This window comes from Elephantulus edwardii, unplaced genomic scaffold, assembly GCF_000299155.1.
Source record: "Elephantulus edwardii isolate Elephantulus edwardi_28Jun2011 unplaced genomic scaffold, EleEdw1.0 scaffold00161, whole genome shotgun sequence".
Classification (NCBI taxonomy): Eukaryota; Metazoa; Chordata; class Mammalia; order Macroscelidea; family Macroscelididae; genus Elephantulus; species Elephantulus edwardii.
The window spans coordinates 2,348,408-2,360,784 of record NW_006399911.1 but is presented as its reverse complement, the minus strand read 5'-3'; the positions used below and the strand labels follow the sequence as shown (position 1 = coordinate 2,360,784).

The 12,377-nt window shown below is 45.9% G+C and overlaps 1 protein-coding gene across 1 annotated transcript in view; it reads right to left on the bottom strand.

Moving 5' to 3' along the window:
• Positions 1 to 12,374, bottom strand: part of GBX1 (gastrulation brain homeobox 1) — a gene marked incomplete at its 5' end in the record, with an annotated part of 27,846 nt that extends 15,472 nt beyond the window's left edge. Inside the window, 2 exon segments of the mRNA XM_006903622.1 lie at positions 12,150 to 12,281; positions 12,284 to 12,374. Coding sequence (XP_006903684.1) covers positions 12,150 to 12,281; positions 12,284 to 12,374 — 223 coding nt within the window.
• Between the last annotated feature and the right edge of the window lie 3 nt (positions 12,375 to 12,377).

The window sequence follows — 12,377 nt, the reverse complement described above, 5'->3', positions numbered from 1 at the left end:
TGCATTGAAACAGATAGGGAGAAGACTGTTTAAAAGGGATATGTGATTAGGTATTTTTGTCATGACAGGAGTCCAGAGCGAAGGCTGCATAGTAGAGTGGACCTGGGGGAGGGTTAGTAAAACAATGAAAGAATTTTTCTTTTACTTTTCCAAGAGGGTTGTGTACTGGTGGGAGGGTTGGGAGGGGAGAAAAGTGAACAATGAATGAATGGAAATCCAAAAAAAGAAAAAAAAAACACACCAAAACTCTTATATTTCGTTGTTATGTACTGTGGAGTCCGAACCAACCCATAGATGACCCTTTTCAGAGGCAGTTAATTGTCAGGAGGAGATTGCCCATCCTTCTCTTGCTGTTTTATTTTTATTTTAAAAAAACTTATTTTGGGGGGGAAGAAATACAAACAAACCAACCTTGATTTTTAGACAATTTAGATTTTCTAAGTCACATAAACAGAGAGAGCCTTGTGTAGCATCTTGTCCTCCTAAATCTCCAGTCACTGCTCTTTAAGTTTTCTAGTTAAAATATTTTCTCCTGATCTCCCACTTGCAGTAAAAATTCCCTTCTCAGATGTCTCATTAGGTAAACAATCTTCTCAAATCCAAGTTTAGACCTGGTCCCTTTCACTTAGCTGGTCACCATTCTTATCTAATCGTTCTAAGTAATCATTCTTATCTTGTAATCATTCTGAATCACTAATCTCCTCTAACACCCTCAGAGAAGATCCTTCTTATTCCTGTAGGAGAGGCCTCTCCCTCCAAACTTCATTCAGACTCTTTAACAATCAGTTTCCCTTCAGATCGTTCTTCCCCAAAAATATCCCAATGTAGTGTTCCTTATCCCTCCACTCTTTTCTTATTCTCCCCAAAATGCCCTTATGTCAGTCCTATTTTATAACAGCATTGTTATGCCGTTATTTGTTCTCTTGTAACTGAGATATTTCACTCAACATAATGTCTTCCAGGTTGCCCTATGTTGTGTAACATTTTACAAGTTCATTGTTTTTCAATGCTGCATAATATTCCTCTGTGTGAATCTACAATGAGTATGTATATGTATGAAAAGAATCTGGAACAAGAGGTGCATTGCAAAGTAGACTGGGGGAGCGGGAAGGGAGAAGAAGAGAGGAAAATGTGCAATAATGAATGAATTTTAAAAAAACAACAACACATCACTAAGGAGAAAAATCAACAAATGAAAACTACTGCTGCATTAAAAAAAAAATCATCACCCAAACCACAAAAACCTCAAGCGTTTTCTCAATGTGGATTCATCAACACCAAATTCCCACCAGAACTTCTCCCATTTTTCCTATCATTATTTGGTAATGTGATATAATCATATCAGTGATGTTTTTATTTAGAAAAGTAAGTGAATTTTCTCTAGCTTCTAGTTTACACTGTCCTCTTTGCTCCTAGGTATCCTGCTTTCGTACAAAGGAATCGCAGGGACAGGTAGTACCGCAGGGACTCTCCTGCCTTCTTCTCCTTCACCTTCCTTGTCACAGCATTTTCTCCAGAGCTCCATTCCCGGGCTCTCCTCTGTCTACACTAGTTATCATGCCAGTGGGGAGGGCTTCTCCCTCTAAAACAAAGGAAGTTTGGGCTCCTTTGAGTTATGGTGTTGGAGAAGAGTGCTGGATAGCCCACAGATTGACAAAAGAGTGAACAGAATGTTTTGGCGAAAATGCAGTCAGAGTAAAGTAAAGCTGCTAAAACTTCATCTCACATACTTTGGGCATGTTGTCAGGATGGGCTATTCCTTGGAGAGGGACGTAATGCGTGGAAAGGTGGAGGGCCAGTCAGGGAATGAGAGGAAGGCCCTCAATGTGATAGATTGACCCAGTGCCTGCAGCAACAGGCCCAAGTGTGTCAGAGCTGATGATGATGGCACAGGACAGGACAGGGTTCAGATCCGTAGTACACAGAGCTGTTATGAGTCGTACTCGATGACACATTTCTTTCTTGCTGGTGTGGGGAGATGTCTGTTTCCAGTCTGGGTTTCATCCAGGAAGAATCTCCTCCTTGGAGCACGCCCTCTACTTGCTCTCCATCGTCACTGCCACAAGAAGACACAGTCCAGATTTACCAACTGTAACTTTCTTGCTTCTTCCTGGTTAATCCTGTAACCTCCTTCCAGAAGATTTTACATGCTTAGAATCCACTGGAGTCCCAGCCAAGAGGATGAACGTTTACAGCTGCTAACACAGGGCCCTCAACCCGTGCTATTAGCTGCCTTCAACTCATAACAATCCACATGCAGAACAAAACGGTGCCTGGACCCGTGAGCAGGTGGGCCTTGGAACTTGGTTGTTTTCATGGCCAGTTATCAAAAGCAGACTGCAGGTCTTTCTTCCTCGTCTCTAGTCTGGACAGCTTCCTGAAACCTTCTCACCATCAAAGCAACAACACACAAGTCTTGCTGACAGGCGGGTAGTGGTGGGCTGCACAGATGCTGCCCAGGTGAGGAATGAGCCTGTTGTCCCACAAGGATGGCCAGAGTTCTACCTGAACCCTGTCACCTCCTGGGCTCCCCCTTGACTCTCACTACACGAAGGAGCCCTCTCGGGAGATAATGAGGCTGAAACACATGAGGCAGCAGGCCTGACAGCGCTGTCTATAGCACGGGCTCCACACCTGCACTTCACCACTACGTGAATCAGAGGCTCTCCAATCCTCTTCATTTAGAATTGATCTGATGCCTCTTGCAACCTAAAGAACTCTAACTAAGCACATGCTGTCACTGGACGTGACAATAATCATGTGTCTTGGGGAAGCTGGCCTCTCTCCAATTTCCACAGCTCTCCCATCCATAATAGTTTACCTGTATTACCTGAAGGGAGCTGGGTGGTTTAGTGGGTAAGGAGTTGTGCTTCCAACACAAAGGAACGTGGTTCAGATCCACCAGGTGCTCCATGGGAGAAAGATGGGCAGTGCTCTCCCTTGCAATTTAGATCCTCTGAAAATGCGCTAAGGGGAGGTTTCGGCCTCGATGGCAATGGGTTTTTAGCTCTATTATCAGCAATTGTCTGTAAAAACACCGCCTTAGATTGTACCCACCTGAGATTCATTTGGACATTTTAAAATCCAGTTATTCCCCTAGGCTGTGAATTAGTTTAGTCCCATGGCTTTGCTTCTGGGAGGGGTACTGGGGGCATCCCACGACCAGACTCGATTCTGAGTCAGAGTGACAGGGTACTGGTGCCCTGTGGGAATTCCAAGACTGAGCTGCTTTTCTTCAGGTGGACTGCCACACTTTTCTCCTGCGGAAAGGCTGATAGTCTAGTCTCACTTTGCTGACTTTCAGTTAGACGCCAAGCACTTTAACAACTGGCCACCGGGACTCCGTTGTGGCTATGTTTTGCCGAGGAATAAAGAGGGTGGAAAGTAGTTTTGTTAAAAGGGGTAAAAAGGGGACAGATCTAGAGAAAGCGCGTCAGTGGGGCTGGTCAGCCCAGGATCTGTGGAGAACGGCAAACAGGAGGGGAGGACTTGTAAGGAAGGAGGACAAGACGAAAGTGAAAGCTTACCCAGGAGGCTCAGCGCCAGCATTCTCCTCCCCAGACATCCTCCATACCCACAGTTCTCAGAGCACAGTGCTGCCCACTGTCACTCTCACCAGCATCTTTCCTGGTCAGTACAGATGGGTCATCCATCCACATGAATCTTCTGTTACAAAGGTCTTTCACAGCTGAATTGCCAGAAAACCTCCCATCTATTTCCAACACGTAGACAGTAATGTCATCTTCTCCCACGTCTAGCTTTAGGATACTGTACAAATATATCTTCATTTAAACAACTCTGTGAAATAAGCACTATTGCCTGTATTTTGCTGATGAGGACCAGGCTCAAGAGGTCCCACTATGGGTGCAGAGGGAAGATGGGGTCTGACTGGGCCCTCTCTGCCACACTTCACTGCACTGTGAGCAATGCATCTAAAAAGGAAATGAAGTCTAATTTTACCACAAACATCATTACCAGATAGAAAAATAATATGGGAGTCCAAAGAATCGATGCCACCATAGACATTTTATCATTCCTTGTCGAGGTTCCATCAGCCATAACTGACCGCTCAAGCTTTGCAGCCTAGCAAGACCTATTCCCACCTTTATGAACTGTTTTTCTTTCATTGTCACAAAGACTGTACATAAACAAGATCTCAAACAACACTCTCAATCCCAGATGAAAGCCTTTTCAGCCCTATAGCCTGACCCTCACATGCTTTATGATAAGGGTATCCCACATGGCCCTCTCCTCAACTATCACACCAAATCCAGCCCTGAAAAGTATAAGATTCCCCCTTGTCATCCTCATAAAATTACATTCATCCTCCTTCCCAATTAAAGTATGTCCTCTTTCCCATTATTACCAGTCCAGACTACAGAGAGGCACTTATTCATGCTCATCCTCTGGATACAAGGATAAGCTTCCCTTAATCACTCCCCGCCCTGGATGTCTAGAGTGCAGAGAACTACTTAGGATGGCCCTGTGGTTCGAGTCTGTGACTCATGAACAATAACTAGGGAGCTCTCGTGGCCTAACCTGTAAGGAGCTGCTCCGCAAATTTAAGAGGCTGTCCCTCTCTGGCAGTTCAAATCTAACATCCGCTCAAAGTCTCCTCCCATGGGATTTACAGCTTTGGAAACCCAAGGAGGGTCAGCTATGAGTTGATTCTGACTCGATGGTCATGAGAGAGACACACACAATGATGGGGTTAGGCCATGCATGTAAGGCACATAGAACCTTGAGCTCTGTGATGGCTGGAATTGCGTATCAGTGTGGCTGGGCCATTATACTGGGTAGCTGTCCTTCACTTTGTGATTTGATATAACTATTCCCCTTGTTGTGCAATGTAAATCGTAGCCTTTATGCTTACAGATATGGTTCTACTTAGGAGCAAGGTGTCCATTACATTGATGAGGCCAGATTCAGGTGAGATATATCTTGAGTCACCACCTTCCTAGACCGTATGACTCAAGTCACCCACTTTACCCAGCCACCATCCTTCACCACCTTCCTAAAGTCATGTCCTTGCTTGAGTCACATTTGTTCCCATCCCAAAGAAAGGTGACACAACAGAGTGTGGAAACTATAGAACAATCTCATTGATTTCACATGCAAGCAAGATTCTACTGAAGATTATCCAAGGACGACTGGAACAGCACATCAGCAGAGAACTGCCAGAGGTCGAGGCTGGGTTTAGAAGGGGTCGTGGTACTAGGGATATTGTAGCTCATGTTAGATGGATCTTAGCTGAAAGCAGGGAATACCAGAGGAATGTCTATCTGTGTTTCATTGACTATGCAAAGGCATTTGACTATGTGGATCATAACAAACTGTGGCTGACTCTGAGAAGAATGGGAATCCCAGAACACTTGATAGTTCTAATGTGAAACCTATACTTGGGCCAGGAGGCAGTCATCAGAACAGAGCACGGGAACACTACATGGTTCAAAACTGGGAAGGGCGTATGCCAGGGATGCGTCCTATCGCCATACCTTTTCAACCTGTATGCAGAACATATCATCCGGGAGGCTGGGCTCTATGAGGAGAAATGTGTGGTCAAGATTGGTGGACGATGTATCAACAATCTGCGATATGCAGATGACACAACCCTGCTTGCTGAAACTGAGAAGGACCTGAAGCACCTGCTGCAGAGGGTCAAGGACTGTAGCCTCCATTATGGATGGAGGCTCAATGTCAAGAAGACAAAAATTCTCACCACTGGGCCAATTGGAAGCATCAGGATGGATGGTGAAGAGACTGAGATTGTTCACAGCTTCAATTTGCTTGGCTCTACAGTCAACACTCTTGGCACCAGTAGCCAGGAAATTAAAAGGCGCATTGCCATGGGAAAGTCTGCTGTTAGGGACCTCTCCAAAGTACTGAAGAGCAATGGCGTCTCTCTGGAGACCAAGGTGCATCTGATACAGGCCATGGTCTTTGCAATCACTTGTTATGCATCAGAGAGTTGGACAATGACCAAGGAGGACAGAAGAAGAATTGATGCTTTTGAGCTGTGGTGCTGGAGAAGAGTATTGAGAATACCATGGACTGCTAGGAAAACAGATTCATCCTGGAAAGGGTTAAACCGGGTGGCTCTTTGGAGGCAAGAATTCTGAGGCTCCATCTAACATACTTTGGACATGTTGTGAGGAGAGACCGGTCCTTGGAGAAGGACATCATGCTTGGGAGGGTGGAGGGATGGCGCGGGAGGGGAAGGCCCTCTATGAGGTGGATTGATTCGGTGACTGGGGTTATCGGGATGGGAGTGTCAGAGACAGTGCGATTGGCACAAGACAGAGCAGAGTTTAGGGCTGTTGTACATAGGGTTGCTACGAGTCGCAAGCGACTCGACGGCACATAACAACAACAAGCGATAAAAGGTGAGAAGAGTAGAAAGAAATCTCATGACTACCAAGAGATGGGGGTCCTTTGGACCTCGTGTCATGCTCTGAGAACCTCCTTAACTCAGGAGACAGACAGAGCTGTACCACCAGGCAGCTAGAGACAGTGAGCAGCAGTGGCAGAGGAATGGAATCAACAGAACCAGGAAACTGACAGGACACAGAGTGTGGTGGGCTTCCCAGCCCTGCAGTCCGAGAAAGCAGAGTACAATGGGCGAAGGCTTAGGAGTGGAGCAGGATGCCTCTGGGCACTTGGCAGCAGAGTTAAGGACCTTTTAACACCTGCCCAAGCAAGGCAGAGGCCAGACAGGAACCAGCTTGTAGGCACCTGAAGAGGCTATCCTGTTTGAAGAACTGTATTCTGTGAGTTCCTGACCTTGACCTGTAACCTGATAGTCCCTCATAACCTCTATTATCATGAGTATGGTCTGTGAGTTCTGTGCAGCCAATTTAACAAATCATGGAACCCAGCAGAGATGTGGAGCGTGCCAGGGGAAGGATGGGTGGTGTCAGACGGATAAAAAGTTTGTGGGGTGGAGGCGTGTGTTCATAGGGTTCAGCCGCTGCTTCATAGGGTTCAGCCCTGGACTGATCACGCAGACGGTGAGCCTCTCCTCCTCATGGAGTTAGAAAAAGACAGACAGGAACCTCTGCCATGCCGCTGGTACACGTACCCCTGAAGAGACTCCCCTCACCCAGTCCTCCAGGACCCTCCTCACAATGGCATAAGGTATCTCAGTGTGCCCGTCCAACCTCTTTAATAAAACTGCCCTCAGCAGAGGCTCTAGCCCTTTTTTTGTACCGTGGACCCCTCTGTCATGCTGATGACGTCTATGAACTCCTCTCAGACTAGTGCATTTAAGGCACATAAAAGAAAAAGCAAAGGTTACATCAGAAATCTGTTTTTATTAAACTATTAATAAATTTTATTATATTATTAAAATACCACTTTCAAATCTTTTTGAATGAATTTTTTATGGAATTCTATATGAGCAGTTTTATGACAGTCTCACAAAGTATCTTGAACATAACCAGCCTGTGAGAGGTACTGTAGCTGTCCTGAGTTAAACCTGCCACAGCTAACGCTTGGTACAGCTGAGGCTTGAGCCCACGTGCCCCCACTCCTAGAGAAATTCTCCTTCAGTTGCACCAAGTGAATGCAGTATGAGCCTTTCTGCAAATGTCAATGGAACAATCACTTTCCCTGTATGTCCTTCCTCAGAAGTCCCAGGAAAACATACTCTGGGTTCTCATCACACTTTGGAAACCTCCTCCTCTTTCCAACAACTGAAGACTCTACATCCCAAGATAATTTCCTGTTTTTCTCTCTTAACTACAGATCAGTCTTTACAGTCAGATGGACACTTATTCAGAAATTACCAAATATTTTTCTGTTGGGTTTTTTTGTTTGTTTTTTAATATCCACTACAATGATATCCCCAAGGTTTGCCCCATCATGCTCTCCTATCATCCGTATTATCCAAACTACAATGTGTCTTCTATTTTATCCTGCCCAGCCCTGGCATTCTCTCTCACATCAACCATTCCTCTTTTCAACACCTGTCCCAGTCTGCACAGAGTGGTTTACCATTCCTCACTTCTTAAGCTTTTGTTTCCAAACAATCTAACCCTTTCCTCCCTGAATGAAGTGATTATTCCAGACAACCCCAATTTAATGAATTCTTCCACATTTCCTCAGTGAGCTGTTCTTATCATCCCCTCTCCTCAGTGTATTTCACTTCTCATCTCTGTGATATATAATTGTACCCCAGAACAGAATTCTCTCTGCCATCTTTGTCTGCCATTTAGAATGTACTGCTCTTACCTCAGCTCTAACAAATACATTGAAGACATCCCTAATCCTCTCAATTCAAAGTTCCTGTTTTCTTTAAGAATTTATTTTACTACTGCTGTTGAAAATATACAAAGCAAAACATACACTAACCTATTTCTACATGTATAACCAACCCATGCCTATCACATTCTCCAAGTTGTATAACCATCCTTATCGTCCTTTGCTGAAGGTTTTCTCCTCATTAACATAAACTCGCACAACCCATCAAATTTCTTATCTAACCTTTCAAGTTGCTGTTGTCTATTTGGTCTCAAATAGATAATTCTTTATTCAAGATATTATTTAAAAATCACTGTGTGATTTTTAAGGAGTCTTCAGGGAACATTTTTGGTGTAAGGTTTAAAGGTTATCTCTAGCAATAGTTCAAGGAGTGCATCCAGCCCCTATGAATCCAGAAAGTCTGGATTCCATGAGAATCTGAAATTCTGTTATGCATTTCTTCTTTCTGATCAGGATTCTTTTATAGCATCTTCAATCAAAATGTTTAGTACTGGTAGCTGGGCACCAGCCATTTCTTCTGATCTTATAGCAAAGTAGGTAGTTTTGCTACAAGATCATGTTCATGTAGACAACTAGCCACATATTCTATTTCCTCCTTCTTGAACCTCCTTTCTCTGCTGCTCCAGGTGACTAGAGACCAATTATTGTGCCTTGAATGGCTACTTGCAAGCTCTTTTTTTTTTTACTTGCAAGCTCTTAATACCTCAAGTACTATGCCACAAACTAGCAAACAGAACAGGAATTACGTTAGGACAATTATTCTGGGAGTCAAAGCTCTTTCCCTAGCACTGTCACATGGCCTGTCCCTACAGGTCTCCAGAACTGACCCTAGTCACTTAAGGCTATGGACCACTTAAAACGTGACAGGTGAGATATGCTCAAAGTGTAAATTATTTTATTTCAAAGACTTAATATTAGAGGAGGATTATAAAATAGCGTGTTTATAATTTTGGGTAATGTTGAAATAGTAATTTAGGCATACAGAGGTAAATATAACCTCAAAACTAATTTCATCTATTTCTTTATGCCATTGATGTGGCTATTAAAATTAACTTTTTAATAATTCCATATATGGCTTACTTTATATTTGTACTAGATGGCACTACTCTGGGCTTGCATCTTTCCTATTGGTTCAAAATTCTTTCCTCCTTTATCAATCCTAGAAGAGAATAAGAAGGCCAAACACTTCCCATTACTTCTCATGCTTAAGACCAAGAATTCTTTTCAATCTACCATTCTTAACACCTTCTCTACTCCAGTATTCTATATTTAGTATCTCTTTTTGCCTGTTTATATAGCTTCTACTTCTGCAGTCAAAATCACAGTAAAGTTCTGGCTTTTCCTTCTCTTCATCAATTCTAGTAGAGTGTGTTATCTGTCTTAATCCTCAGTAAAATATTTTTTAAAGTTTCTTCATCCACCCTTCCGGAAATGTCCTATCTTTATAATAAGTTCATTTAAAAGGGCTGGCAAATTGTTAAGCACTAAACATAAACAAGCAATGATTTCATATAAATGTCTCCCATGCATACTGAGAAGTACCCATACTGCTGTGGAGTTCAGTGGCTTTTCAGAGACTAAATCACATGGGAGGAGACGGCACATTTCTCACAGGAGGAAAGCTGGTAGATTTGAACTACCTGCCTTTGGGTTGGTAGCACAACTCCTTCCTCTCTTAGGCCCCTAGAGATTCCATCATCCACACTAGAACAGCAATTCCACCTCTGTCATTCTTAAAGATAACATTCTTTCTCCAAATCCTGCTAAGAGCGAGACTGCAATCCTATTATCCTCAGCCGAGAACTCTCTTCTCTCCAAATATTCTAAGGCAATTCCCCAAACAGAGTCTGTCTGTTTTCCAGTCATTTACAGCCCAGGCCTTGCAGCATCACTCTCCAGATCGATTTTTCTGCCCAACATTTCTGGAACTGTATTTTCTTTCCTCGACTATTTCAGGAAAAACACCAGCCTAAAAGGTAGCTGAGAGCAGCCTGGAGAGGCAGACCTGGCACAGTTTGTCCTGAGACTGGGGAGGAGCTGCATTACAGGCGAAGTGTCTCACTTTCTCTTCTCTGGTCCTCTTCTGCTGAAATGTCTACTGACTGTTGCCCTGCCCCTCAGTCCTCTGTGGCCTCTGTGGCTCTCTGTTCCCATACCAGCGTGTGACAGGGCCACCGTGAAGCATCTCAAAGCACCGCCTCTGAAGCAGCTCCTTCCCGGCACTCTTAGCAGAGGTGCCTAGCCTTTCCCCCAAGGACCTCCCTCCTGCATCCAGCATTTCCACAGAGATCGTCCCTTTCTCATTCCTTGTAAATAAAGCCCAGTTCCCCATCACTCCTACTACCTTTAAAGAAAAGTACTCCTAGTATTGGAAATTCTCACTGTTCCCTAGAATCTTCACTTAGCAACCCCTAACCCTCTCAAGACAACTCTTTCCTCACAGAAAACCCAGGACAGAAACTCCTTGTTGTGTATGTTCCACAGCACACCTTCTCATAAATATTCCCATATTTCTGCTTGTTCTTCTGTCCTTTCCTAAGTTCCTCCCTCAACATTTCCATTCTGTTCTTTTCCTGTTTACTCCTCTCTCTCGATGTCCAATTTTACAGTCAATATTCTATCTATCCAGAAACACCACCAAGGAGCTCTAGTGGCAATCCCAAAGGGGGCACCCCTCTAACAGTTCTGATGTACCAGAAGCTCCAAGGGAGAAAGATGGGCAGTCTCCTCCAGTTTGATTTACGGCTTCAGAAACCCAACAGTGTCAGCTGTAAGTCAGGTCCCACTCAACAGCAAGGAGATTGAGTTTTATTCTATCTGCTTTAGAAAAGAGCCCCCAGTAACGACCAAGTGGCCCTGAAGTCTAAGACAAATTCAATTGCTTGCCTTTCTCTCAGATCTCACCCACTGGAAGTGCCCTGTCTCTGTCACCCCTCCAGCTCCTCCTCCAGATCTGCTCTGGTCCTGTGCGTTTCTGAGCCATTGCTCTGGTGATCTGGATTCCAAAAGCCAAAATGCCTAGGGCTAAGGAGGAAGAGACCAGGGAGGAAGACCCTACAGCAGCCTGTGGGGTCAGGGAAAGTGATCAGCTCTTTGGAAACCCAGAAACCTAAAAAGAGGACCAGTCCTCTCCTGGCAAAGGACAAAAAAAGACTCCTGAATCTCCTAGTCTGTGCTAGAGCCCCGAGGTCTCTTCTGCTTCTAAGCTGGAGGTGATAAATGGAGTCGTGATTCACCCTGCCATTAAACCATTAAAGAAGTTTCAGTGACAGCGCCGCGCACTTGCAGGTGGCCCATCAGATCCATAAGTCTCTGCCTTTGGCCAGTGAACACTCTTGGGGTTTCTAGGACTTAAGGGCCAACGGGGACAGAAGGGCACTGGTGTGCGCGTGGCTGAGAGCAGCACAGCTTCCCATCCAGTGTGGTGAGGGTCTGGCGCCTGCAGGAACTGTCAAGGAATCTTCCCACTTCCAGAATCCCATCTGCATCCTCAGCTCCTGGGCTCTGAACCACATCCAGCCTCCAGTCACACGTCTTTAGCCTTTCTCTCGGCCTCCAGCTCCCTGCTGGCTCCCTGGAGCCCCTACTCAGTTTTTTAAGGTTTGGCTCTAGCCCTGCCAGGTCAGAAGTGATGAGACCCTCACTTGTGGGGAACTTTTGGCATCACCGCGCACAGGCACCCTATCAGGGCGTCAAGGGTCAGTGCACTCTGCCCTCCCAAGTCGGAACTGACAGCCCAGGGACCTGCCGCCAGCCAAGGGAGAGTCGCACGGGCCGGTAGCCTGCGGAGCCCGGGGCGAGCGGAGAAAGGCAGGGTTCCTCGCAGGCGCCCGCGGGAAGGGAGCCGGCTCCGGGCTCGCAGGCGGCCGCGCGCGCGCTCGGACACTTACCCGGCAGACTTGGGAAAGTGTCGGAGAAGTGCGGCGGCGGCGGCTCGGCCCCCTTATCCCGCGCCGGGCCCAGCTCGTCGGGTCGCGGGCCGCCCTCGGGGCGCAGGGCACCGGGCTCGTGTGGGGCCCGCCGGCAGCCGCGGCGGGGGCCAGCTCCGGCGGCCCGTAGAAGGCGTCGGGCGGCTCGGCAAAGCCGGGCAGCGCGGCCGTGAGCGCCACCATGGAGGG